General features: G+C 53.0%; 1 protein-coding gene across 6 annotated transcripts in view; it reads left to right on the plus strand.

The window, feature by feature from the left end:
- POC1A (POC1 centriolar protein A) overlaps positions 1-27,239 on the plus strand; it is an 80,975-nt gene extending 53,736 nt beyond the window's left edge. For 3 of the 6 annotated variants that reach the window (XM_070493000.1, XM_014826602.3, XM_070492998.1), the window contains 2 exons: positions 7,464-7,607; positions 26,497-27,237. In XM_070493000.1, coding sequence (XP_070349101.1) covers positions 7,464-7,607; positions 26,497-26,595 — 243 coding nt within the window. In that variant the 3' untranslated portion in view covers positions 26,596-27,237. Of the gene's footprint in view, positions 1-7,463; positions 7,608-26,496 lie in introns of all 6 variants that reach the window. The other 3 variants (XM_070492999.1, XM_014826607.3, XM_014826606.3) reach the window with 3 other exon arrangements.
- The last annotated feature ends 639 nt before the right edge of the window (positions 27,240-27,878 follow it).

A 27,878-nucleotide genomic window follows, 5' to 3' on the forward strand; every position in this document is an offset into this window, starting at 1 on the left:
TCTTTACTAAGTTGTTTACGTACCTTTGTTAAAAATTAATTGACCAGGAGCCGGCCCTGTGGCCGAGTGGTTAAAGTTCTTCACGCTCCACTTCAGTGGCCTGGGTCACAGGTTTGGATCCCCAGTGCAGACCCACTCCACTCATCAGCCATGCTGTGGAGGCATCCCACATACAAAGTAGAGGAAGATTGGCGCAGATGTGAGCTCAGGGCTAATCTTCCTCAAGCAAAAAAAAAAAAAAAAAACCACAGGAGGATTTGCAACAGATGTTAGCTCAGGGTAGTCTTCTTCATATAAATAAGTAAATAAATAAAAATAAATTAATTGACCAGATATCTGTGGTTCTACTTCTGGACTCCATTTGTTCTGCTGATGTATGCATCTGTCCTTTCACAAATACCACTCTGTCTCGATTGGTAGAGCTTGCGACTAAGTCTTCAAATCAGGTAATGTGAGTCCTCTAATTTTTTTCTTTTTTTCAAAATTGTTTTGACTTTTCTAGTTCCTTTGCCTTTCCACATAAATTTTAGATTCAGCTTTTTGATTCCTATACATGACTTTGGAAAGAATTGACATCTTTAACAATGTTGAATCTTCAGTACGTGCACATGATATAGCTCTTTATTGATATTGATCTTCTTTTATTTTTCTCATCAGTGTATTGCAGTTTTTAGCATACAGATTTTTTAGATATGTTGTTAGATTTATATCTAAGCATTTTGTAGTGGGTTGAATGGTGGCCCCCCAAAAGACACATCCATGTCCTAACCCCAAGAACCTGTGAATGTGACCTTACCTGGGAAAAGGGTCTTTGCTGATATAATTAGGTTAAGGATCTCCAGATGAGATTATCCTGGATTATTGAGTTGACACTAAATCCAATGACAAGTGTCCTTATGAGAGACACATAGAGGAGAGACACACAGAGAGAAGAGGAGAAGGCCATGTAAAGCAGAGAGTGGAGTTATGCAGCCATAAGCCAAGGAATCCTGGAGACACCAGAAGCTAGAAGAGGCAAGAAAGTATTCTCTCTTAGTGTCTCCAGAGGGAGTGTGGCCTGTTGACACCTTGACTTCAGACTTCTGGTCTCCAGAACTCTGAGAAAATAAATTTCTGTTGTTTTAAGCCACCAAGTGTGACAATTTTTTGAGAGCAGCCCTAGGAAACTGAAAACGTGTTTTTTTGGTGCTATGGAAAAGATAATGGCCAAGAGTTTTTGAAAAGTAATGAAAAGCATCAAACCACAGATCCAAGAAGCTCAGGCAAATGACAAGCAGACTGATGAAAAAACAAAAACAAAATAAAACCCCACACAAATTATATTCAAGCTTCCAAAAACCAAAGATTAAGAGAAAATCTTGAAGGTAGACAGAGAAAGGAGACACATTATATACAGGGGATCTAAGGTAAGAATTACAGAATTATTCTCATGTGAAACTACACAAGCCAGAAGACATGGAAATAATCTCTAAAGTAGTCAAAGAAAAAAACTATCAATGTAGAATTCTACACTCAGCAAAAATGTCTTTTGGAGATGGAGAAATAAAGACTATTTTTCAGACAAACAGAAGTGAGAGAATTCATTACCAGCAGATTTGTCTCTTCTCTGTGTCTTCTCCTTCTGGGATTCCGGTCACACGTGTTAGACAATTTTACATTGTCCCACAGCTTATGGATGCTCTATTCTGTTTTTTTCCCTTTTGTGTTTCAGTTTGAGGAACTGATCTATCTTTGAAGTCATTGATTTATTTTCCTCAGCTGAGTTGACCCTTCTACTAGTCCATCAAAGCCATTCTTCATATCTGTTACTGGGTTTCTTATTTCTAGCATTTCCATTGACTCTTACAATTTCTACCTCTCTGCTGAAATTCCCCACCTGTTCATGTGTGTCATCCACATTTTCCAGTAGAACCTTTAACATTAATCATAGTTATTTTAAATCCGCTGTCTGATAGTGCCAACATCTAAGTCATCTGAATCTGATTCTGGTGATTGCTTGGTCTCTTGACAGTGGGGTTTTTTCCCCTTGCCTTTTTGTGTGTCTCATAATTTTTGGTTGAATGCCAGACAGCATGTTTAGGAGAAACTAAGGTAAATAGTCTGTCTTATCAGGAGTTGAGCTTAGTTGGGCAACACCCACCCTGCACATAGAGTGAGGTCTGGGTGTTGGAGGGTTTTTCTCAATGTTCCTGCTCCACCCCCAGCTTTCTGCCTTCCTGGGGGTCTCCTCCTTAGAGGGTGTCTGTTTCCATGCTCTGGCCCCTCCTCCAGTGATAGGCTGCTGTTGCTTGTTACGTGGTGCTTGCTAGCTTTGTTGGGGGGATTCTCTGTTGTCCTGGCCCAGCTTCAGTCTTAGTCAGGCCCTATGTCCTGGATCTCAGAAGTAGGGCATTCTCAGCCAAAGTTCTGCCTCTCCCTCAGCCATAGGAGCCCTCAGTGATCTTGGCTCAGGATGGTTTCCTGCCTCTTCTCCAAGGGCAGAGGGGTTTTTATCTTTCTTTGCTCTTCCGCTAGTAGCTTAAGGATTTTGTTCTGTAATGGACTAGGGTCCTGGCAGGACTTCATGCCTTTTCCATGTCCACTCCCCTCCTCCAGGTCTGTACCCTCAACGATGGTTTTCTGCTCTCTACTGCCCTGTCCCCCCTCTTTCTCGTGGACGCCCAGTAGAGGTCTATAGAGAAGAACCTGTGAGTGGGTGCAAACTGCCCTTGTATCTGTGGCTCCCAGAGGTTCTCCACTCTCACCCTGTTCACACTCAGTCTCTAGAAATTTTTGAAACTCATAACTCAGTTCTTCTTACCCACTTGTATGGCACGCAGTGTCCCTTTTTCCTGTGCTTTGCCAGAGGTGAGCTGATGCTCACTTCCTCTTTTCCTTGTAAAAGTCTGTTTTTCCTTAGATTTCAGGCTCGTTGTTTGCTCTGTGACCTCAGCTATCTGATTTAAGAAAAGTTATGATTCTTTTAGATTGTCAATCTTTTTCTTGTTAGGATGGGATTAACGCTTTCTCCAACTTTATATTCCTTGGTGGAAGCTCCTTATCCATACCTGCATCTTGGAAAAGTGAGACCGTAGTCAATCCAGAGACCAGTCAAGAAGTTAACCCCAGATGGGTTGATTTCTTGTCACAAGGAAGACCTGCAAGCTGTTTTGTTTGGTTTTTTAATGAAAATTTATGGGTTAGTTACCCATGTGTTTGAGTGGCTGAGATCCACAGATATTTATGCAATTCCTACTGTGTGTGAAGTGCTGAGCTCTTGGTGGCATATGACAGGCTGGCAGCAACAGAAACTGAGGCAAGCAGAAGGTCAACCCTATTGTGAGCCAGGACCCCACACCATGGTGGGGTGAGAGGGAACACCTATAGACCCCAAATGAGATTTCCACAAAGTTAAATAGATTCATCTAGTGTGAGTTTCACCTTTGTTTTTCTTTTGATGTTAAGGTGTTTATATTTGGCAAAAGTGAAAATTGTAGACTTGGTGCAGCTCTGTAGGTGTGGATGTGTGGGTTAATGATACTGTGGTTTCACTCAGGATATACCGGCTAGGACCACTAGGCAGGCCCCTAGTTCCCTTTGATGCTCAACAGACAAAGCACTGATACGATTTACCCCTTCAACGCTGCTCTCGTTATTCTGCCACTGTGGTCACTCCCAGCCCCAGTGCATGTGTCTCTTCCCACTCTTGCCTGTCATCTTCTTAGCTCTGCTTTATTGCTTACTTGCCAGGCTCTCGGGGAAATGCTACATCTTCAGGGTGCTAGAGTGCAGGTGAGCAGCTGCGATGCTGTGGAGGGCGGAGCTGTTGACCCTTTGCCTTGGGAAGGTTTCATTACACAGGAATGTCACTGTGGTGGGCTTGGCTCTTTGAGGTGTCTAGTGTTTTTGGAGGGCCTGCTCTGTTTTCAGCTCTGTGCCGGGCAGGCATTCCAGGACAGGTGGGGTGAGGGAATGACACAAAAAATGTTAGACTCAGGAGCTGGGGGCCTTCATGGGGATGTAAGAGAGAAGCTGGGCACGTCGAAGCAAAACTGCAGGCCATGTCACCTGTCAGAGCTACCTGGTGTCGGCACTGTCTGTACTTGGGTTCAGATCCCAGCTCTGTCATTTCCTGGGTGACTTAGAGCAAGTTATTTAACCTCCCGGAGCCTGCTTCTCCATCTGAAAAATAAGGTTAATAATGGCTGCTGTGAAGGGACACTATAAGGATTAGATGAAGTGACATATATAAAACATTGGCACACAGTAGGTAGGAGGTAAGCAGCAATTGCCCTCTTTCTATGCTGGGCTGGCAGTTTGTTGAGTGCTATAATGTCTGCTGATGAGAGTGGACAAGGAAGCTGAGAAGGGCTGTGTCTTAGTGAAGGTAAGATGGGGACCAGATGGCGTGCCCAGAGGAATGGCCCAGGGCAGGTAGGACCCTAGACTTGTGAGTGAGGCTTGAGGCTGGCAGTTACTTCGTATCTGAGTCTCAGTTTCCTTTGTTGTAAAGTGGACACAACCCATGAAAGCTTGGAGTAGATGGGAAAACATGGTGTTTCCTGCTGTAGCGCTTTCTCCCAAAGGCTGCCTCCCTGGCTTGGGCATGTGATTGCTGTCCTCAGTACTCCCTTGGAGCTGGCTTTCCTTTGGCTCAAACGGAGAGTTCCTGTTGCTAAAGTGAGTGGTACACACACATACACACACTCCCCATCGTCACTGTGCTTCCAGAGGCTCAGCTCGGCACTGTTGGTTTCTGGGCTGCTCTGCAGAAACACTCAGAATTTCCATTCCCTCCTTCCCAAGCAGCAGGCAGCACCCGTCTGGCCACTCCTTGAGGATGCTGGCTGTTAGGACAGAGGGCTTCCCAGCTCCCACCCTCCCTCTGGTGGCCTTTCCCGAGGGAGCCATAGGGACTCTGTGCACAGGAAGAGTGTGCATGTCTGAAAGGGGGGTCCTTTGGAAGTAGTGGGTACAGGACTACGGTTGCTTCTCAAGAAAGCCTGCTGGTGATTTCAGATAAGTGCTTCTCACAGCCCAGCCCTTTGAAGGGCAGGCCCACTCATCACCCCCATTTTACAGAGGTGGAAATGGAGGCCCAGAGAGGTTAAACCTCTTGCCCAGGGACACCTAACTGGCCAGTGGTGGAGCTCAGATGTTGACCAAGGCCTGCCTGAGTCATTGCTCTTCCTTACTGACTCTGCTGTGTCTGGGGGCTGCTGCTGTGAGGTGAAGGCTGGCTGGTGAAGGTGAGGCTTCTGAAACATTTCCTTTTGGGGTGGACTTCTGGCTGTGCATTGGGATCTGAAGTGCATTGATGCCTAGAGGACTGGAATTGCCCTAGCCCTGGTGGGCCAAGGTCTTACAAAATGGCCACAGCACCACAGCAGACATGCCCACGATGGGCACATGGACATGACTGTTCCTCTTTTCAAGAATACCCCTCTGGCTTGTGTCTCATATTCCAGTTTTTCTTTAACCACCCAGGTCCTGCATTTTTCCCAAGTTCAAATCGATGTGCACTTGAGAGTTTGTTATCTATGAGATTAGAATACTTTCCTAATAAAGGAAAATATGCAGATAGGGTCCATGTGCTGAATTTCCATCGTTTGCTGATTGGGAATCTTCTCTTGGGTTGATTATTTTCAAGGACTCTGATGCCCAGTCATGTGAGCATGTTCAGGGCAGAGCATCTTCCCAGAGATAGGCTGCTGTGGATTCGTCCAGGAGATGGGCAGACTCAGAGGAGATACATGCCAGCTGCTGATGGCAGGTGTGCAGGTAGCCTAGTGTTGTCAGGGCCAGGTGCTGGGTAGGTGTGCAGGCATCCTAGATGAGCCCCATCATAGCATGTATACTCCACTGGCTGTGGAACTGGGGGGTGGAGGGGTGCTGGGTGGAGTAGCCTTGGCTCTGTGGTGCATGGGTAGTTGGCAAGCTTTGAGCCCAGAGATGTCCTGGGTTTAGAGGAGAGAGGAGTGGTGAGTGCAGGCGGGAGACAGGGAGAGGCACACAGACACACGGGTGGGCGGTGGGCCCTGTGGGCAGGCTGGCATCGATTCAGTCCACTCATGTGCCTTGGCCCTAGAGATGCAGTAACCAGAGGAACAGGGCAGGGATGGGGCAGGCCCAGGCACACCAGACCCAGGTGTGCAGGAGCACAGAGGAGCTTCTGATGGGGGGTGCAGGGTTGCAAAGTGAGTGGAGGACAGGATGCTCTGAGCAGGGGGAAGTAAGAGTGGATGAGGGCTTTCCCAACAGAGAGGACTGTGGGAGCTGGGTACAAGGGTGCCGAGGCAGGAGAGTAGCTGCAGAAGGTGGCAGGCTGGAGCAGAGTGCCTTGTCAAAGGGCTTAAATTTTCTCCCAAAGGCAATGGAGAGCCCTGGAGGACTGGCAGAGCTGGGGAGTGACATGGTAACACTGGAGTGTCCATTAGTGAGGTCGTGGTTGAAAACCCTGAGCCCCAAGTGTGGCTTCATTGATAGGTTACTGGGATTTTGGGGCTGGCTGAGAGCGTGAGCCTCACCAAGCGCGTCATTCCCACACAGAACAAATCCATAGAGGAATTGTAGGTTCTAAGACCAAAACCAGGGTGTCTGCCGACTGTGTCCTTGGGAACCGGATAGCTCTGGGAATCCTGCCCTACTGAACATGTGCACCGCGCCTTCTAGGTCAGGAGAAACTTTCATCTTTGAACAGAGCAGTCCCTGACTTGGGGGACATATGTTGGACTAGAACGAGTCCCGTTAGGAAATCGCTTGCCCTCGGTGGTGGTGGTGGTCGGGGAGAGGATGGTTTCTGCATTTGGGGACTGAAGATCTTAGGCAGAAACATGTAGCCCGTCACATTCCTGGAGTCTTGTTTGAAGTAGCCTGGGACCCCTGTCCTGTGGAGTCTGCCTCCCGCTGCCCATCTGGCCAGGACGTTCACGTAGAATCCCACTTTTCCCAGCGGATCTGTGCCAGGGCAGGGTTGGAACATCCACCCACCAGTTCTGGGCTATCCGCATCCTAGGGGTGGGGAACCGGCATTGAGCTAACCAGAAGGAGGAGTGACTTCAGTGTTAGGCCAGGCTTCAGGGTCTCTGGACTCTGAGAGGCCTATGGGGGGATGCAGGCCATATGAAGAGTTGGAAGCTGGCCAGGCCTCCCTGAGGGCCCCCAAGAGCCAGCTGAGGGCACTCACTGGTCCATCTGCACATCCCTCCCAGGCCCCCTCAGCCGGACTGCCAAGTACTCTGATTCTGCTCCCCAGTCATGGTCTCTGCTTGGAAAGGAAGGCCTGGAAGGGGGTGTGCAGGCCCGGATGTGGAAGTGTGTGGCCCCGCCACACTTCATGTCTCACCAACATTTGGAACTCATTTCCTTAAGTTTGCTGGTGGTTTTCCACTTAATCCTTTGGAGGGGCTATTCCTCTCTCAGTGTTTCCTCAGGTACTGACTCAAGACTAAGGGACTCTCTTTCCTTTCATTGTCTTTGACTAGCCAGAAGTGGATTTCCCCATCCCACCAGGCAGAGGCAGGAGTCAGGAGTCAGTGCAGAGCCAGCCCCAGGAGCCCATCAGCATGCCCCAGACACTGACCAGCACACTGGAGCACATTGTGGGCCAGCTGGATGTCCTCACCCAGGTAGGTCGTGACATTAGTTCACCCCATTGTCTGCACTTGGCCTGGCATTTGGACTATTTGAAGTTGGCCAGCAGGTACTGGATTTTTAAAAAACATAATTTTAATGGACCTAGTTTCCAGCCCAAATTAATGAAATAGCGTTGCCTGCCCTGGGGTCCTGCTGACAGAGCCATCTGAGAGCTGGTCAAGCCACTGGACCCCAGAATCACCAACACTGGATCCTGCCACGATGTGCCCACCCAGGGCTGGCCTGGGCCACAACAGAGCTTCAAGAGAAACACTGTCTGTTCGTTCATTCCACTTTTCACTGGGTGGGCACTCCAAGGACATGCTGGGGAGCTGCAAGCCGTGAGTCAAGGCATCCAAGAGCCCAGGCTCTGGCCTAAAGCTGGCACTGCTCCTTATCCTCTGAGTGACTTTGGAGAAATCCCTTCAGCTCTCCATGCCCTGGTGTGTTTATCTGTGATGTGCAGTGGTCCTGGGCTCTGCTTCCCATGTTTGTGGTAAGGATTAAAGGAGATGAATCTGTGGGAAGTGTTTGGCCTATGCCTGGCCCTCGGTAGCTGCTCAGTAAATGTTAGCTGTGGCACTGACCCTCATCAACGAGACAGATGTGGGCCACGCCCTCTGGAGTGTGCTTTCATCCGGCAGCTCATAACACAGACTTGCAGTGCAGCAGTTTGAGTAAGAGCAAAATGCCCTGACAAGAAGTGTCAGCCAGCACTGCAGCCCTGCCCATTGGGGCATCTCATCCTGGAGTGGGAGAGTGGTCCTGGCAGAGGGAGCAGCCTACTTGCAGGTCTGAAGGGCCATGGGCACATCCAGGCAATGAGCGAAGCCCAATGTGGCTGGCATGGGGCATATAGGTGGTGTTGGTAGCAGGGCCAAGGCAGGATTTAAAGATCCTCGGATCCCTTCCCTCCTTGGCTCTGGGTGCAGACCCTCCGGCCCCTACTCCTGTGCCAGCTCCGGGGTAGAGTGAGGGTGTGGTAGGGACGCAAAGGACCCTTGAGTGTGTGATGGAAATGGAGCTGAAGTGGCATGGCATCCTTTCTCTACCTCTGGATCTGAGGCTAAGTAAGGAAAGCTCCTTCACATCGTGTCACAGCGTCCCAGCTGGTACTGCACACCTTGGATGCACTGAAGGATGGATGTTTGAAGGGAAAGGTCAGGCATGGTTGGCTGGGGGATGGTGGGACTCCTTACAGGCACATCATACAGACATTTCTGCAAGCCTGTTAACCCTTGAGAAGGCGGCATGTGGTAAGAGAGAGAGATGAGCAACATGCAAAGACTTAAAAGAAAAATCCCCTACCTCAAACCCGTCAGAAACTGCCAAGCCTGCCTCCTGTTCTTCACAGCCACATCAAGTGAGAGATCAGGGGAGGTGGAATCAATTAGAACTTTATAGGATAAAATTGGAAATTAAGTCTGAGCAGATGATTAAAAATAGTTTCCTTGGATCCAGAGGAGTATAACACTAAGAACACTTCCCGTCACTGAGTTTTAGGGGCGTACATGGGAGGTTTTGTCCTGTATTGGCAGTTAGGAGGATGATAGTAACATTGTAAGGAACCGGTATCACAGAGAATAAGTGAGGCTCTCTTGTGGCCTTGGCCTGTGGCCGGGGGTTTGGATGTCTCTGTGGCACCCTTGTCCTACCTCACACCGTTCAGCCCCTTTGCAAATCCATACAGTGCTCCACCCCCGACCAGATGCCAAGCCCATCAACCAAAGTGCTTTGCCAAGCAGCGTATGTTCCTGAATGCTACAAAGTGCGGCATGTTCCTGATGGACTTGACGTGTCCTGAGGAAACCACAGATGAAGCCCCCAGTTGAGGCCTTAAAGTGCAATCCATTTTCAAAACAGTAGGAGGTGCATTTGCCCCAATCTGCGTGCTCCCCTCCATTTTGGTCACTGGTTGTTTCCAGGCCCGCCTCCTCTCCTGGAGTTGGGGCTCTAGCTGAGGTATTCCATACAGCCAGAGCTGTCCTCACTGGGCTTGGAGGTTCCCTGCCCCCTCCTCTTGGGACCGGCCTAGCTGAGGGCAGCCCCCTTTCTGGAGGTTCCCTTGAGGCCTAGAGCCGAGCGACCACTGCCATCCTTCTCCCTGTGTGAATAGCTCAGCCCGGCTCTGAGCCTCCTTGGTCTGTGGATATTGGCCTCCGATGCTGCCACTTCGGGGAGGCGCTCCTCACCATCCCAATGTGCCTCTGTGCTCTGGAGGGGTAGGAGTGTCTCTGCCACCCCAACACTGACTGCTCCTTCAAAGTTGTCCATCTGAATCATGCTGTTCTCCTCCATCCCACCCCCCTCATTGCCCCTTCCTCCCCAAGGAAGTCTGCTTCAAAGTGGCCTCCGAGAAAGAAACTGCCTTCGGGGCTGTGTCCTGCAGGACATCCTTCCAGGGAAGAACCATGGGGGCTACAGTGGGCAGTGGCTGGGGATGTTTACTGAGTGAGTCACAGAGTCTCCAACCCCTGAGTGACATGAGGAGGGCACCCCATTGCAGAGACTCCCAGTCCTCAGAGCCTGCCTTCCTGCTCAACAGACTGGGTGAGGCCCGGTGATCGAGTGCTCCTCTCTCGATGTTTGTGGCCCATTTGGCACTGGTCAGAAGGCCAGGGACTCAGTCTCAGTCCTCCTCAGTGGCACCTCTGTGCAAAGCAAAGGCCCAGAGGTCAGGCAGCTGAGCGAGCCCTTGGAGAGACGTGACTCAGAGCTTTTCTGAGTGCAAATCCTGGCTTTCCCACTTCATAGTTCAGTGACCTTGGGTTTCAGGGCTCCTCTTCTCAGCCCAGTGGGCCACCTGACTGTCAGCCTGGGCACACCTGCCCTCCTAGATTTGAGGGCCAACTGCACCATTCATCACCTGGGTGATGTTGGGTGGGTGATGTCGCTCCCCAGAGCCTCAGTTTCCTGTCTTGTAAGGTGGGGAGAGTCCAGCCAGCTCGTGTCCTCTGAGCACTGTTGTGAAGCTCTTGGTTGACTGGATAGTCTAGACTTGTGCTGGCTGCTTTGTGAAGCACAATGTGAAGTTGTGTTCTCCACAGGGCAGTGGGGACAGCACCAGGGTGGCCAGGTGACATAGGAGTGGCAGGAGTGGACATTCCACAGGCCTCTAACTGCTGGGCTTGAGTCCCAGGAATGCTTTTGAGCTGCCAGTGAGACTAGTGGTCTGGCTAGGCAGTAGGATGAGAGGGAGAGAAAGAAGAAGTCTTTGCCCAGCTACAGGAAGGAAGAGGGTCCAGGAGGTGACAGGGGCGTTGGGGTGCACTGGGTGCTATTGAAAATCAGGGATGGGTCCTAGGGCCCATTAGATGGGAGCCTCAAACCTGGACCCAGGCTTCAGGGGCCTAGATTGAAGCTCTTTGAAGATGTATACTTCTTATGACAGCCATCCCTGAATCAAGTTATTGTAATGGTTTTTGAGGGAAATATATTTCCTAACAAAGGAATTTAGGTTTTTCTTTGGGAGACTCTTTGCTCCTCAGAACCCCTCATGGGAATTCTCAGGAGCTACGAGGGCTGAAGTCATGGGTATGAGTGCTGTGTACTGTGTGTACCCCCCTCTTCATCTGTTAAGCCTGTCCTGGGCCCCCTCCTGCTCCGGAGAGAGGACACACCTGTCCTGTGGCTGCCCTGGGTCACTGACTTGCTGGGCCTGTCCCAAGTCTTGTCTTCCTGATAAAGTTGGCCCAACCCCAGAGGCCCGCAAGGTCTAGAGAGAAGTACAGACCAGAAATCAGAGGCCCCAGCTGCTCTGGCGCAGCTTTGCCTCTTTCTGTCCCTGTGGACCTGGGTCAGTCTTGGTTTCTTTCTCTATAGAGGGGAGACTTTAAACACTGCCCGTCTGTCTGTCCCATGGAGTGGGCAGCAAAGGTCAGTGTCTCAGGTGGGGCCGAGACTTCCCTTAGGGCCTTCTTTCCATGAGTCACTTCTCATATCCGCCCATGGCCAGGACCCTCCCCTTGTGGCCACACCTAGAGGCAGGACTCCAGGGTGGACCCTGTGGCTGTTGGGTCTGCTTGCTTGGTGATGGGCCTTCAGTGGGTATCCAGACAGAGGCCCAGACTTTTCCCCTCGTGTTTTTGTGAGGGTGCCACTGAGTGATTTGGAGTCCCTTTCACAGATGCTGGAAAACTAACCAGTGAACAGGGAGAGGCTGTTTTCCACAGCTAGCTTTGCTGCATGAGCTCACCTCCTGCATGGCTCCCTTCGCTTCCTTCGCAGGCTCCTGAGTGACAGACATTTGCCTGGTGTCTGGAAGTTGCAGAGGCCCTGGGTCTTTCTCACGTGTGAGGAGGTGGGATGCAGAGATGTGGACAATACCCAGGAGCTGGGGAGGCTACAGTGAGGGGCGCAGGCCCCACAAGCGGCTTGGTGGTTTTGCCTCAGAAGCCCATAGCAAAGTTATTTTTGACTCCAGTTTCACGTCTTGCTGCTTTTTAAAAATACCAAGCCATGAAATTCCTGTTCCAAGTGTGTTTTTTTATGGCACCCGTGCTGATTCAGGCTGGCCACAGCAATGCTATGATGTCACGTTCAAGTTCCTGTGACTCACTGGGGGCTGCTGGCCTCCGGGACTGGAACATGCACGTGGTGGGAAGCAGGCGGGGGCCCCCCATCCCTGCTGGTTTGAGTTGCTGGCATTTAGCTTTGTTAAATGTCCAGGTTGTTGTAACTCTGCTGTCCTAACTCAACAAGGCTGAGGACTTTTGCCTGTTTGCTTTTGGGAGTTGGGTAGAAGGCCCGTTTGCTTTGAGACACCTCGACCCTCCCCTCCATGGTCCCAGCAGTTCCCTGTTGGATTGGCTGCTCAGGTCTGGTTCCTTGCTGGTGGGGAAGGTGGGAACCTGGGCCCGCCGTGGCATGGGCTGAGCTGCCTGACCACTCTCAGGGGCTCTCAGTGTTCCTTTTTCCTGGGCAGACAGTTGTTGCTAACGGAAACAGACTGCAGATTTTAAAGCAGCTACACCATTTTCTCTGGGGGCTGGTCTTCCCAGGTGGGTCCAGACCAAATTTGTTGGGCAGGTACAGAGTGAAAGTCACTCCCATCCCACCCGGTGATCCCTGTCTATAGGGTGTGCACAGCCCTCCTGATATCGTCGCACACAGAGGCGGTGCCGCAGGGGTAGCTCTGGTTTCTCTCCACATCAGCACACCTAACCACTTGGCCTACATTGTCCAGAGTGCGTTTAGCCATCCTCCTCTTTATGGACATTTAAAGGCTGCCCTTGGGCCAAAGGCGAATTCAGGACAGTTGGAGCTCCCACCACTTGGACTTTAGAGACAAGAGACTTGTTTTTCCTGTTCAGACACTGCTTCCTGGGGATGAGGGACTCAAGACTCTCTCTGGTCTGTGTCAGAGACACATTTGGGGTCTGACTCTAGCCAGTGGCAGAGAGGCTGGGCTCTGGCCCACCCCCAGCCCCATTGCTCTTCTTGGCAGTTTACCCACAGGCTCCTTGGCTTTGCAAATACATAGGCACAGGAGAAACCGCATTTTCCCCAGTACCGAGTCAGGGCCAGTGCTGCTGGCAGCACTTGAAGATGGGGCGAGCTTGTGTTTGTCACTGCAGAGGGGGCTGCGTGGCAGCTCCATCTTCTGTCCCATGTGCGGTTGTGTCAGAAAGCACCCCTCCCCCAAAGAAGCTTCAGATTGAAGGCCCCCGCCCACCGGCTGGGCTCAGGATGGCTGTGGTTACCTCTAGGGCCTGGGAATGTTCCTGGTCATCTGAGATTTCTCCTGTGAGGCCCCGAACAGGCTGGAGCTGGGGGAGGGGGAGCAGGGGCTGGAGTGGGAGAGCAAGGCCCATGCAGGGATAGCTCGTCCAGACTGACTCTGGGATTACTCTGAGAGGAGGGAAGAAGGGGACTCCACGTGATTTATTCTTGCTTCCCTGGGGACCCAAGGGCCCTCCAAGGAAGGGTCAAGCACACGCCACAAGAAGGAGCCTATGAGTATTCTGGTTGTGACAAGCAACCCCAAATGAGCCTGCATGGCTCTGAGATTAACCAAGCCACCCTTGACCCTGTGGTCATTTGGCGCTCTCCTGAATGAAGCGCCGCTAGAGCAGGGTCGGGGAAGGCTACAGTCAGGCCTGCCACTGCCCTCTGCCCACTCTGTAGAGGGCCCTATCTAGGCCTGAACTGTTGGTACAGACCCTCACTGTACCCACAGTGGCCATGGCTAAGTGGAGGAGAAAAAGCAGACAGAAGCCTTGAACTCAGTGGGGCATGGCATATGGAGGAGTGGTCCTTTGGGGCAGGGGCCACAGCCCAACTTGCTAAACTATACTGAGGTTTTCCAGGCCTCCAACAAGCTACCAAGCAGTCTCTCTGACTTGGGATGATTGTGTTTTATCAGGCTTTGATAAATTTACTACTTTACATAGATTGTTGGAAAAGTCAGCCTCTGAAGACATGGGATGCAGAAGGTGCCAAGGCCAAGGTTCACGACTGGTGCTCAGCCCTGTTTGCACTCAGCTTGGAGTCAGAGTATAGCAGAGCCTCTGGCCTCACAGTGACTGGCATCCTGCACCTTGGGGCCCATCCCGTCAGACACTTGGCTTCCCTGGTGGCCTGCCCATGGCTGGAGAAGAGATGAGCTTGCACCCAGGCCACTGTTGGTGGGGCGTACAGCTCAGGTCTCCTCTCCTGGTGTGGGTAGTACCCCACAGATCCCAGGAGCATCCAGTTTTGTGGATGGTGGTGAGTGGACCCACTTTTTATAGCTTCTCCTTTGGGGGTAAGCAGTAATAAGGAAAAGCCTGTGTTTATTTAAAAGGAGTTACTATAAAGCCACGAGGAAGGTAAATTAGCCAAAATTCCTTAATCTACTGATATAAAATAGTGTTTCATGTACTTCCTGAACAGAGCTAATCCTCAGTAGGGGTGGGGCTAGGGGTGCAGAAACATCAGAGAAATCCTATATCCCTGAGATAATGGGAGACAGCAACACGGACCTGTGGGCTCAAGGGGCAAAAGCTCATTTTTTGTTATTAGCGGCAAACTGTGGGGTGAAGGGGGTGGTGAAAAAGACAGTTGCTGAGCCCAGAGAGATTGGGAGGAATTTCTTTCTTTCTTTTTTTTTTTTTTTAATGAGGAAGATTAGCCCTGAGCTAACATCCATGCCCATCTTCCTCTACTTTATATGTGGGACACCTACTACAGCATGGCGTGCCAAGCGGTGCCATGTCTGCACCCAGGATCCGAACCGGCGAACCCCCGGCTGCCGAGAAGCGGAACATGTGAACTTAACCACTGCACCACCAGGCCAGCCCCGGGAGGAATTTCTTTAGAAACTCTTTTTTTTGTACATCAGCTGAGCGTGATCCTGGGCAAGTTAGCATGTCAGACATCTGCATGAGAGGGAATCTCTGTTCCTTTGCCTCTGAAATTCAGGCCTCAAAGCTTTCAGTCCTCATCAAATCAAGCCTGAGGTGGGAAGAAGGGGAACCGGCTGCTTCCTGGCCTTCCCCCAACTCTGTGCACCTCTGCTTCCTGCTGAGGCCAGGAAGCCTCCTCCCTCCCAAGGCCAGCTGGCGGGGCCCCTGCAGCCTACCCGCCCTCCTCTCTCTCCCCCGCCGTCCCCTCAAGTCTGCCAGGTCTGAGGCCCTAGCTCGGGGGAGAGTTCCCCACCAGCCAGGTGAATAGGGCAACCATCTGCAGAGTAGGGCTGCCCCTAGGCCCTGGGCACCTGGGCTGGCCTGTGCCAGACCTGAATTCTCTGCATCCTCATGGCACTCACAGCCTGGCATTTGTCGATCCAGCACTCGGTGTTCTCCTATTTGCCAAGAGCTGTGCCTGGGAGGGAGAAGACAGTAGTGAGCGAGAGTAGACAAAAACCTCTATCCTTGTGATGCTGGCATTCAGATTGATGGACGTCAATAGGCCACTCCAGGGCCAGTGTTTGCACCACTAACTTGAAGTCCCCTGTGCCACAGAACACTGGGCTCTGGACAGAGGCTGGCACTGAGAGGCAGAGCCTGGGGTGGTCGGAAGGGCTGGGCAGCAGCCCCTTCCCCAGGGAGCTGAGCTGGCCCCTTTGGCCCCCATTATTAACCCTGACATGTGGCACTGGGTTGGCCAGAGCACCATCAGTCAGTCAGGGCTCTGCATGTACACACACTTGTGTGCTCAGACACACAGACACCAAGAGACAGAGCTGGAGCTGGCAGGAGACAAGGCAGAGCTGGGCAGGCGCTGGCCCAGCGGCCCACTTTGTCTTGATAGCTCACAAGACCCCACAGCAGAGAGATTTCCCTTTTATTGCATCTGTTTTAGATCTTTAGAATCTAAGTGAAGTCAAAACCATGCTACAGGGGAGATTAATTCCACATTTTTCCATCTTTGCAATGAAACCAAAGGAAAGTTAGACATTCTGTGTGGCATAGTCAAGACAGGGGCTCCATACCCCAGGACGTTTCCTGAGGCCTGGAATGAGTGCCCTGAGTGATCTGGCTGAGTGGCTGTGCTTTCACAGATCCAGGGCACCTGGGACCCTCTACTCCCAGTAATCTGGTTCCTATGCTGGGGGGAGGGGACTGGGGCATCCCAGCCCCTCTGGGGAGACCGCCTGGAGGAGTCCCAATCAACAGTAAGTCTGGAAATGATTAAAAGGAACTTTCCGTCACAGGAGAATTTTAAGAAGCAGCCAGACCACCACGTGCCCTGATGACTGAGACCCTACCAGGCCTGACCACAGACCACCTTCTTCGGGGCCCCTTCAAGCTCCATCTGTGCCCCCTCCCCTCCAATAGCCCAGAGCTCAACCATGGCCCCTGTGAGCTGGGGGAACCATGTTGCCCACAGTGTACCCCGTGCCCAGAGCAAGTGCCACACAAATGTTAGCTATTAATATAGTATTACAATGGCTCTATGAGAGATGCATTGTACAGATGAGGAATCTGAAGCCCTGAGACAGATTACTTGCCCAAGGCCACTCAGCATGTTAGTGGTCAAGTTCAGATTTGAACCCAGATTTGAACCCAGGCAATACAGCTGTGGAGCCTGCAGTCTTACCACAGAGACAAAGGTGAGGACCAGGAGTCACTGTGACAGCATTTTCCAAGGGCCCACACCCAGGCTACAGCCATGACACGCTGGCAGAGGAGAGCAGGCACCTGAGTACTGGGCCGGGAATGAGGAGGACTCCCTGGGGTAACAGGGCTACAGTGGGGTTTCAGGTAGGTGGGATTCAGGCAGGGAGAGCAGCAGTAACAGAGAACACAGGCCTTGAGTGCCACATGAATGCCACACCAAGGGGTCTGGCCTTTGTCCGTAAGCTCTTGGATGGGAAAAGCAGGGACAGAGCCACAGCAGTGTGGAGGGCAGAGGGGTGAAGGGTGACCCAGAAGACACCAGGAAGCCAAGGCTAAAGGATGGGGACTGAGAGGAGCAGTCACTGAGAGGGAAGGGCCTGGGCCTACAGCCCTGACTGTATGTTGGGCGTCCTGGGGCAGGGGTGGCCTGCCTCAGTCTGGGGAGGACATTCCTCAGGCAGAGCCCTGACGTGACTGCCCCACCCAGCCAAACGCAGCATCCAGAGGGGTGTTGGACAGCGCGGGTCCATCAGCTCTTCCTGCGCTGTGTACCCCCACACCCCAGCCAGCTCTAGTGCCCTGCTGTGCTCCCCATGCCCACTGCCCTCTCCTGGCCTTCACCCCGGGGGGTGCTGCCTCTGCCGCACATACTTCATTTCCCTCTGCCTGAGTTTCTCCCCACGCTGTAGCCCTCGCAGGCTCCTGCTAGTATGGCACCCTCACATCGTTTCAGCCCTCCTGCCCCCCTCCCATCTTGCCCAGTCAGACACCAATGCCCCAGTCTCCTGGATTCCTGCTAGACGGCCATCCTAGGGCAGTTTTACTTCCCTCCACCACTGCTCCAAGCCAAGGCAGAGTGCTTGAGGGGTGTGTGGCTGGATGTCAGCTCTCTGCCTCCATCTTCTGGCCCAGCCACCCTGTCCACCTCCATGCTACCTGTCTTCCCTGTTCCAAGGAAGCCTAGGAGGGAATTTTGACCATAGAAACCAATACCACTCACCTTAGAGGGGACCTGTGTACCACCTAGGGCTCTGCTTAGAGCAAGAGGTGGACATGGAAGAGTGCCCTGACTAAGGTGAGAGCAGGGGCTACTGGGAAGAAGGGCTGCCCCAGAGCTAGATGGGATTGAGGAGTGCAGGGGGGGAGCCTAGAGTGAGGCCTGCACATGTGGAAGCATTTCTTAAGGACCTAGCCAAATATCTGAGAAATGCAGATAGAATGGCTGGCTGGCTGATCACCCTTGTTCTCTTTCTCTTCCTCCCAAATGTTATTCACTGTCAGTCATGGTGGAGCAGCTTTGCCAAAAGCCAGCCCAGACAGGACTGGTACTGCAGCCGCATCAGTGCCTGGAAGCCCTAAGAGCCAGAGTCTCTTGTTTGTTGCGTGTGGCGGGCACCTGACAAATGTATGGGAGTGGATGATATTGTCAGGAGGGCCCGTGGGTATACTGTGGCCCCTTGGGGCTTTGTATAAGATGAGGCTCCCGTTTTCCCACTACATTTGCATGTGGGGTCTATGCAAGAGGCCTTCAGCAAAGGTGGCAGCAGCTGTGGCTCTGGGAGAAGGAACAGCTACTGGAAGGGACCTGGCTCAGAGGGTGCTCCCTTGGTCTGTGTTCTGAAGTGTCGGTTCACTCCCTTCTGTTTCATTGCCTGTTGTGGCACCAGACAGCCATGGTCAGTTCCTAGGCCAAGCTTCTCCTAGAGCTCACTCTGGAGCCAGCACTCTAAAAACTGGCTATAGGCATTCAGGAGCACCGTCCTCCCTGTCTGTACCTGCTCAGACCTGTGAGTCTGGTGACGCAGTGCCAGAGAGCAGATGCTTCCCTGTCCCTCTCCCTTTTTGGCTAAGGGCCCTGAAATCCCTCCTCTACCTTCCTTGTGACCACCACACTCTCTTCCCTGCTCAACCACTCCAAACCAACCACACTGGCCTCCGACAGTTCCAAGTATGTGCCATGTTGTCTGCCTCAGGGCCTTTGCATCTGCTGTACCTTGTGGTTGGAACGTACTTCCTTCGGCCCTTCTTGTGTTGTCTCCTCACAGAGGCCTCCTGGACCCCCCTGTCAGAGTTGGAGCTCTCCTTCCCGGGTCTGACAGCCCAGGCATCCTCCCCAGAGGAGGTGAGCCATGTCAGGGGACTGGACTCCACTTGGAGTTCAGCCCCTGTGGGCCAGACCAACAAATCCTGCTTCTTTTCTTGTTGCTTTCTCTCCAAATACAAAGTGAAAATGGGATGAAAAAGAGGCCTAATGAGGAAGCAGAAATGAAAAGTGGGGGGAAAGAGCTGAGAAAAAATGCAAGACAAGCCTACCTCAAGAGGAAACCAGCAGGGCCGGCCCTGTGGCCTAGTGGTTAAGTTTGGCATGCTCCGCTTTGGTGGCCCAGGTTCAGCTCCCGAGCACAGACCTACATCACTCGGCAGCAGCCATGCTATGGCAGCAAGCCACATACAAAATAGAAGAAGGATAGGTACAGTTGTTAGCTCAGGGCCGATCTTCTTCAGCAAAAATAAGTTAAATTAAAAAAAAGAGAAAACCAGGCCAGGAGAAAAAGAGGTGAGGAGGGGGGCGGTGAAAGAAGGGGAGGGAGGGGCTGGGAAGTAGGTGGCCAAAGGAGAAAGGAGTGACAAGGAAAGGCGCACAAAGCCCAGGGAGAGTGCCACAGCATAACGGGAGGGGGAGAGTGTGGGCAAGTAGGGACTGCACAGTGGCTCACGAGGCATGCGGGGCACAGAGGCAAGGCCAGTCGTAGATGCCCCTGTTCTGCTTTGTTCCACCACTTTCGAGGGTGTGAGGAGTTCTTCTCTCAGGGAGCACGGACCCTCACCTCCTCCATGTGATGCCTGCTGAAGAGCCCCCAGCCCATGCCGCCCAGGCCCTCACGGCTGTGAGCCTGGCAGAGACCCTGCACACGTGCTTTGGCCTCTCGCAGCACCACAGAGGCTTGAGTCCCCTTCACATGGTCAGGAGTGAAGGCTCTCCCCTCGGCCACCTCGGAGGCCATACCCAGACTCTGTCCCACGCAGGGCGCCCAGACTGGGCAGTTTGGGCCATTAGTGGTTTGGGCAACAATGTGGGAGGTGGGCTCAACTGTTCCAGGTCTGGGGGCCCCTCGGGGCCCGTAGCTGACCTTTGGCAGACACCTGATAATTTGATGCCCAAAGAGAAAAGACATCTGAGGCTGTGAGGTACGGAATGGGAGCATCTGACAAAATGGCCCCCATGTTGTGTTCTCTCCCACTTGGAGTTGGGGGCCCTGGGTGCCAGATATGTCGCTGGGCACTGGCATTTTGGTGCAAGTTCTTTGAGCATCACTACAATTCTTAGGAAACTAAAAATAAAAGCCTATCACTTTAACATCGGTTAATTTTATACCACACTCAGAAGGTCCTTCAGGGTGTTACATAAAATGTCTTACACATCTTGAACTGTGAGCGAGAGAAGTCACTGCCCTACTAATGCTGCCCCCGTAGGAGACAGATCACAATGTCTTCTCTCCATTAAACAGGAAAATTAGGATTTGAGCCAGATGCCGTTGTTCTTCCTCTCCTGGGAAGATTTTCCTTGGAGAGCCCAGGCAGTGGAGTCATGCTGGAAACCCCACTTCCTGGCCTGAGCTGGCCCCTCCCATGCTCTGGAGGCCAATCCTTCCAGCACCCTCCTTGCGTTGGGCAGTCCCTTATGTTGCCCCCTGAGGGGGCCAGGCTGCCTTCCAGTGGGTTCCAGGGACATCACTGACATGGACCTGTGCCCTGGCCTGGGCCCTCAGCTCACGTTTGCTGGGTTCTCTTCAGCAATCAGGACTGTGGATTCACTGCCCTGTCCTCCTCCTCTTCTTCCCTCCTCCTCCTGCTCCCCGCCCCCAGCAGTGGGGATGCTCTCAGAAATGCAGGATAACCCTGCTGCTCACCCAGGCTTCCCCAGCCGCCTCATGCTTGCCTGACCCTCAGTCCTCTCAGAGGGGCCTCGCACTCAACCTGTCCTGTCTGGAGCCCATCCTCTGCCTCTCGCACAGGGCCTGTCCTCAGGCTTGTCCTGTGTTCTTGGCTTCAGGGAGCATCTCCTCCTCTCTTGTCCCCCATCTGGCTCACCCACCTCAACCTAGGACCACCAGCACCTTCCTGCTGCTCTGAGGCTAAACATGGGGCTACCTAGCACGGCCCAGCCCCTCTGCCTCCTCTGAGGCCCTCTCCTCACTCCTGCACACGAGCCTCCTTTGAGCCATCCCTCCTGCTCATTACATTCCCTGCCACCTCAGGGCCCTCCTGCACACTGATCCTTTGGCCCAGTGCCCTCCCTGTCCCTCTTGCCTGGTGAACTCCTCCTCGACCTTTGCTTACTCCTCACTTCCTAGGGCCATTCCCTTGGCCCTGACCAGGCCAAACCCCTCCCTTCTTCCCAGTACACCCGGCTCCTCCGTGCTACTGCTTAGTACTTGCCTCTTCAAACCATTGTGCACCACACGGGTCCAGCTGGGTCTCTTGCGCCATTGTCATGGACCAGCACAGGGAGGGGCTCAGTGAGGATTTGAGTGAGTGAAAAGAGAGTCAAGGGCAAGGATCAGCAAACCTTTTTTTTTTTTTTTGTGAGGAGATTGGTCCTGTTGCCAATCTTCCTTTTTTTTTTTTTCTCCCCAAGCCCCAGTACATAGTTGCATATCTTAATCATAGGTCATTCTAGAATGTTCCTCTATGTGGGATGCTGCCACTCCATGGCTTGATGAGCAGTGCTAGGCCCGCACCCAGGATCCAAACTAGTGAACCCCGGGCTGCAGAAGCGGAGCATGTGAACTTAACTACTTGGCCACAGGGCCAGTCCCAGCAAACCTTTTCTTAATGGGAAATATTCTAGGCTTTGTGGGCCGTAGCGTGTCTGTCACAACTACTTGACCTGCCGTTGTAGCCAGAAAGCAGCCATAGACAGTACGTAAACAAATGGGCATGGCAAGAAGACCTTATTTATAAAAGTAGGAAGCAGGCCGAGTGTGCCAACCCTTGGTCCAGAGAAACAACAGAACATCCTCAACAGGAGTGAACAGCAGTGTTTCTGAGGGAACAATTTTCCATGAAGAGGGCTATGGCTTCCTGGAGATTGCTGGTAACAGCAGGAGAAGGTAGTTCAGAAACAAGCTCCCAAGTGACCCTCTGACAGATGCGACTTTGAAGATGAAACTTCTGGATCCCCTATGACCTTGCCCCATGAGGCTCCCCCACAGCTCGCAGGTGAAGGCTATGACCCTGGGATGCAGACAGTGTCCAGAGTGGGGTCCGAATTCTGATTCCTGTCACTCTGATTCAGGAAAGGAGGTGCCTTGGTTCAAGTTGAGCCCAGTCTGGTGAGGGCAGGGCGCCCAGCAGCGACCTGAATGAGTTCCATGGTGTGTTAGGGGGCTGACCACTTATGCCGTAGTGACACAAGTGCCCCAGTGGAAAGGCGTCTCAAGTGAAGGCGTTAGGGTAGTTTCTCACTGCATATCTACTTAAAGGTTCTTGTCAGTATGTCGTTGTTTAGCCAGGTAAGAGACTCTGCTTTCTGGGGCTGGGGCATCTGAGCCTGGGAACTGCCTCTGAGAGTGGCCTGATGGTGTGAGGGGGCTGCTGGCTGACCCTGAGGGATGTCCCTTTCCACTGCTTCTGCTCTTTTAGTCTGGAGCCACCAGGCCAGGTGGCCTAAACAGGACAGAAGGCGGCTGCCCCTGGGTGAGAACAGAGATCCATGAGTTCCTCCCCGTCTGCTTGAGTTTGGGGATAGGGTGGGGGGACAAGCAAGTCTCCTGGGGTCAAATGGCCAGTAGCCCTCAGGTGTGGTTGGAGCAAGTCGGCAGAAGGGAGTAAGGCCAGGCCTCTCCTTCTATGTGCTCAATGGGGACAAAGCGAAGGTACACAGTTCCCAATGCCCAAGCCCACATTCTGAAGCCAGGCCGCTGGGGCTTATGGCCCAGGTTTATCATTTATAAACTGTGTGACTTGAGGCAAGTTGCTTAATATCACTGTGCCACAGTTTCCTCATGTGAAAAATGGGCGTGATAAAGGCTCCTACCCTGAAGGTTTGTTGAAGTGTGCTTGGCACATTGTGAGTGCTCCGGGAACGTCGGCTGCCAAGAGCAGCCCTGGAGCAGTGTGTGTCAAGGATCATCAGGATGACCCCCCAGTCCTGCCACTGGTCCCCTCGAGTCTGGGCTCCACACTCTAGTTACAGAGGGGACTTGGGAGTAAGCTGCCTGATGGCAAAAGGGTCAAGGAGAGGGCGTGAGCTGTCTGGTTTCTCCAAGGTCAGCAGACAGGAGAGGCCTCTCTGTGGAAGAGTTTGGACCCCAGAATGAAGGAGTCCCGGGAGATGGGCCATCTTTCCTGGCCACCTTGCCCAGACAGGTCTGCCCAGCAGCCAGCACCCTGGACTCAAGCCCTTTCTCCAGTTTCCCTTCACCCTGCTTAAAAGTCAGAGGTCCACGGACACCATGTCGGGCAGAGCCATTTCCCTCATTGGCACCTGCCACCAGACCCGGCATGCACCTCCTTGGGGACTTTCTGAGTGGCTGGGGCCAGACTTCTGGTCCCCGTTCCTCTGGAAAGAGTAAGGTGAGAGGCCTGTGCGTAATGGGGCTGCTTGGAAGGTCAGTTCTTGTTTGCCCTGGAATAAAAGAAAGGCAAGACCGTTGGGTTGGGAGTGTGGCCTCAGAACGACCGTGGAGGTGTTTGCCTACACGCTGCTCCTCCTCGCTCTAGGGTAGGGATGGCCTTGTCTTCGGCCTGCAGAGGATGAGGAGAATCCCCAGAGCACGAGGTTGGGCGAGCAGAGAGCAGCTGACTTGGCGTGGCCCTGGGCAGCAGGAGAGAAGGCCGCGGCCTCTGCTCTCTGGACGCTGAGGCAGCACATACTTAGTGAGGCTGCTGTGCGCCTGACACTTGCTGTGCGGAGGTTACTACCAACCGGCAGGTAAAGGTCACACTGTAAACAAAGCCACATGATAAGGCCCAGAACCAGTCCTTGCTAGAGATGCCCCCCACAGCCCACATGCTGTTCCTGATGCTGTTCCCTCCCCCTGGAGGCCCCAGCAGCGGGGGAGGCATGTTGGTGCCGTGGTGCTGCCCTCCTGCTATACTGCCAGCCCTGAGCATGTCTGACCTCTGCTGCTTGGATGCACAGACGGGAGCCCTTCCATCACTGAGGAAACCCTTTCCCTGGGGGCAGAGAGACACACGAGCAAAATTAGAGATCTACGTTGCACTTTGTCATGAGGGATAACTGTTTTCCATGGGAGTGAGGTCCCATGCTTTCTTGGAGTAGGTTTAAGAAAAATATGTGAAGGAGAGAATGCCAGATAGCTTTCTAACATACAACAATCCAAAAGCATCCTCCTCTCCCTGGCCCATCCTTGCGGCTCAGAGTGGGTTTGGGTGGGATCACATGTGACTGGGAAGAGCCTGGTGGACTTATCCCTGGATGGTGGCTACACCCAGCATCTTGGCAGAGTAGGCTGGAGGCAGAGGGGGTAGGGGAAGTCGAACCAAACACAGAGATGACGTGACTCTTCCAGAAGCTCGAGTGGGAAAGGGGAGAAGCCAGAGAGCGGCAGGGAGACGAGCTGCAGGCTTGAGGGGTGGTGAATTTTTTTTAAGCCTGTTTGTCTATAACATGCTGTGAAGTACCCCCTCAAAGCTCCCAAAGGAAAGGCCCACAGGCGGCCCGGCACCCTCCATCAGGGGGCTGGATGTGAAATAGGTGATGCTTTTCTGTTCAAAGAAATTTAATATTGACGAACTTAAGGGCCAGATTTTTCCCGAGCTCAAGTACGGGCCCCCCGTGGAACTAAGAGGAGGCCTCGTGAAATGCGTGGCTCTCCTGGTGTTGACATTGGCCCAGTACCCACTGCCTCCTGCCTCCACATTTGGAAATTCGGTCCCTGTGAAAAGTTAAAAAAAAAAAAAGCAGAAGAGGAAAAGCAGGCTGGCTCCCCCACCGTGGCCTGGAGTCCGGGGCCATCGGAAAAAGTCTGGATGAAGAATGATTTTGGCGCTTGGCTCAGTGTGAGTTTCACAGCAGCCAGTGGAAACTTCCAGGAATGCTGCTCTGGGCCAGCCGGGGGCTGTTTCCGCCGCCACTTTTACAAGATGCAGACCCCTCCACGGCTGGCTGGCCAGCACAGGGGCAAGGTGACTGTCTCTTTCTGCTCAGCTCTGCCTCTCAGGGTACAGTTCATATTCCACAGGCAGCAACTTTTCACGCTCTGTCCTGTACCAGGGGATTCAGAGCCTTCACAGGCCCGGCCAGCTCATTTAGAAGGGGCCAGCCACCAGGCGGAGCAGCCTCCATGAGCAGCTGATATCCATGCTGGATGCTGCGAGAATTTATAGTAGCCTTAGAGGGGGATCTCCCTCTCAAAATGTTTCAATGTTTTATTAAATGTACGAAAGGAAAGTTTCCTTTCCACTGCACCAAGGTCCAGAGCCTCCATGGAGCCTCAGGGAAGGTGGCAAAACCTCTTGGGAAAGCCCACTGACAAATGGGTAAAGTTAATAGAAAGTTTTGTTTCTTAATCTGACCCCTGTCTGATGCCTGTAGACTGCACAGCACAGGAACCAAAACTGCCTCGTGCACAGCGGACTCGCCCAGTGCCCACTGTGGGCCTGCCATGCATAGGCGCTCAGCAACCCTCAATAAGGGGATTGAATGATGAGCCCAGCCGTAATGGCCAGCGTGGGTCAGGCTGAGCAAGTGCTGGAGTGGACGTGTGACCAGTGGGGCAGGCCCATGGCGGGCAGTACTTAAGGCCAGTAGGCCAGCCCCTCCACATAGGCTCCTAGACACCACTGCCCCTCTGCCAATACTCTGTCCAAAGTCAGAGGAGGTGGACAGGTTTTCGCAGCCTTGTCTGGTAGGCACGTCTGTAAGACTGGCCTTGAGCATCTGCAACCCCAGCGGCTGGGGGCATTTGGCAGGCCAGACAGACAGCCAGGTCCACAGGCCAGCCATCATGCTGGGTGTGTGGGAGAGGCCAGGGAGCAAGGGCTCAGCCTCCGGAAGCCAACACGATGACAAACATTGTCACAGTGGTCAACATGGGTCAAGCTAACAAGTGCTGGGCACCATGCTGAGTCACCTTGCAGTCTCCAGGACTGCCATGAACTTGGCGTTATCCTTCCCATTGCAGAGGAGGAAGTGGGCTCCAAGACAGGGAGTTAGGGCCTGACCCCCAGATGGCAGACTCTGGAAATAGTCCTCACTGGACTTGGACAGGCAGAGGCCCTCCTGGGCTCAGGGGACTCACCTCCCAGCCTAGGAAGCCCCTCCAGTGTAGAAGTGAAGGGCCCGAGGCATGGACACAACCCAGGTGGGATGCCTTCATTGTGGGTCACTGCTCCACATATATTGACTAGCGCCTGGTGGCTTCCTCCTCTGTCATACATGAAGGCAAAGGAATCTGAAAATTAAAATGGACTTTATTGAGTTTTCTCCCCTCTGGAATGGAGATGGTTGATGGTCTCCAGTTTATGGACAGAGCCGGGCCCCAGTGAGGAAGTGCTTCTACTGGGGATTCCTGATCCTTGATTGTCTTGGGGAATGGCCAAGGGCTATGGGACCTGCCGCCTACTTTCTGTCACTGTGTCCTCCCCCGGCCCACGAACATCAGAGAACAACCATCCAGAGCCAGAAGTGGACATGAAGGTGAGAGCTGTCCCAACAGCCACCAGAGCCAAGAGGCCAGGCAGGACCCCTGAGTGGGAAGAGCTGACATTTGGACAGCGGGCTGAGGCAGCTGAGCAGGACTGACTGAGGGGATCCCCAGGGCAGCCCAGAGGGCCCTCCATCCTCTGAGCCTGACTACCATTTATTTTCCAGACGGTCTCCATCCTGGAACAGCGGTTGACGCTGACGGAAGACAAGCTGAAGCAGTGTCTGGAGAACCAGCAGCTAATCATGCAGAGAACGACACCATGATCAGGGGAGCAAGAATCAAGAGCTCAGTCAATTTGGGGGGTGGCAGGCCACGTGTTTGTACTGTGGGACTTGGGTAAATAAATAAAGGGGATTCCACTCTGTGGGAACCACATCCATCCCAAGCCCCAGGAGCTGCATACTTTTCCCTCCGCCCTGCTGTCTGCCCCTCTCCACCTGGCAGGGGAGGCCCTGGTAGGCAGGGCCACCCCTGCAGAATGGACCATGTTTAGTTTCATATGAAGGAGCCGCTTGAAAATCTTTGCTGCCTAAGAGTCCTAAGGAGCCTCAAGATCAGAGCTCCTCCTCCGGAGAGGGCAACCCCAAGCCACCTTGCTTTTCACTCCTTGCTGGGGTTTGTTCACCTTTCTGCCATATGACTGGCTTTTCCCACCTGCCACAACTTAGAATGGTCTGCTCGTTGCATGGATAAGCCAAGAGTAATCTCTAAATCTGACAAAAGGCCCAACATGGGCCCATCTGAGTCAGGCTTAGCCAGGAACAGGCACTCTGGACAGGGGGTGGCTTTGCAGTGGCCTTGATTTCAGCTCCACACATGTTCACTCGGGCCTGGTGCCTTCCTCCTCTGCATACACGAGGGCAAAGGAATCTGAAAATTAAAATGAACTTTATTGAGCTTGTCGTAGAAATGGCTTGTCCTGAGTGAGAGCTAATTGGTCCCCCATCCCAGGGCCCACAAAGTGAGAACGAAAGTGGCAACTTGGGAGGGCCCTGCCAGGATCACCTCTGAAGCCCAGGACACTTGTTTGCTACCATTCAGGATGTTGGAGGAGCAGGGACAGCCAGAGCCCCTGCCTACCACCCACCTCCCTCTGGCTAGCCCCAGCTGGCTTCTTCAGTCGGAACCTAGAGGCCTCAGGCACTTGCATTTCCATTTGCTCATGAGGGTTTCCATAGTCTCCTTCTGCATCCGTCGGGGAAAGAGTGTTTTCCATATGTCTGGTTGGTGTTGTTGCCTTCAGCATTTGGCTTCTTGGGGCTCAGCCAGCTGGGGAGGTATTTATCCCCAACACCCCTGCCCTGCCCTGCCGTGGGGTCTAGGGGGACAGTGTTAGACCTTGGGAGCTGTCAATACCATGCAGCTAATGAGGTTCCCAGCTTCTGTGGCTTCCAGGTAGGAGCAAAGCCTGAATGCCTAAGAGCTTGGCCTGACAAGGACACAGACTATGTTGAGTCCTGATAAACAACAAGAATAGGGAAGCTGCCTCCTCCAGCTGAGGGGAGAGAGAGCTGCAGTCCAGGGTCAGGCCTCCAACTCTGCCTTT

This window comes from Equus asinus, chromosome 21 (assembly GCF_041296235.1).
Source record: "Equus asinus isolate D_3611 breed Donkey chromosome 21, EquAss-T2T_v2, whole genome shotgun sequence".
NCBI classification, from domain to species: Eukaryota; Metazoa; Chordata; class Mammalia; order Perissodactyla; family Equidae; genus Equus; species Equus asinus.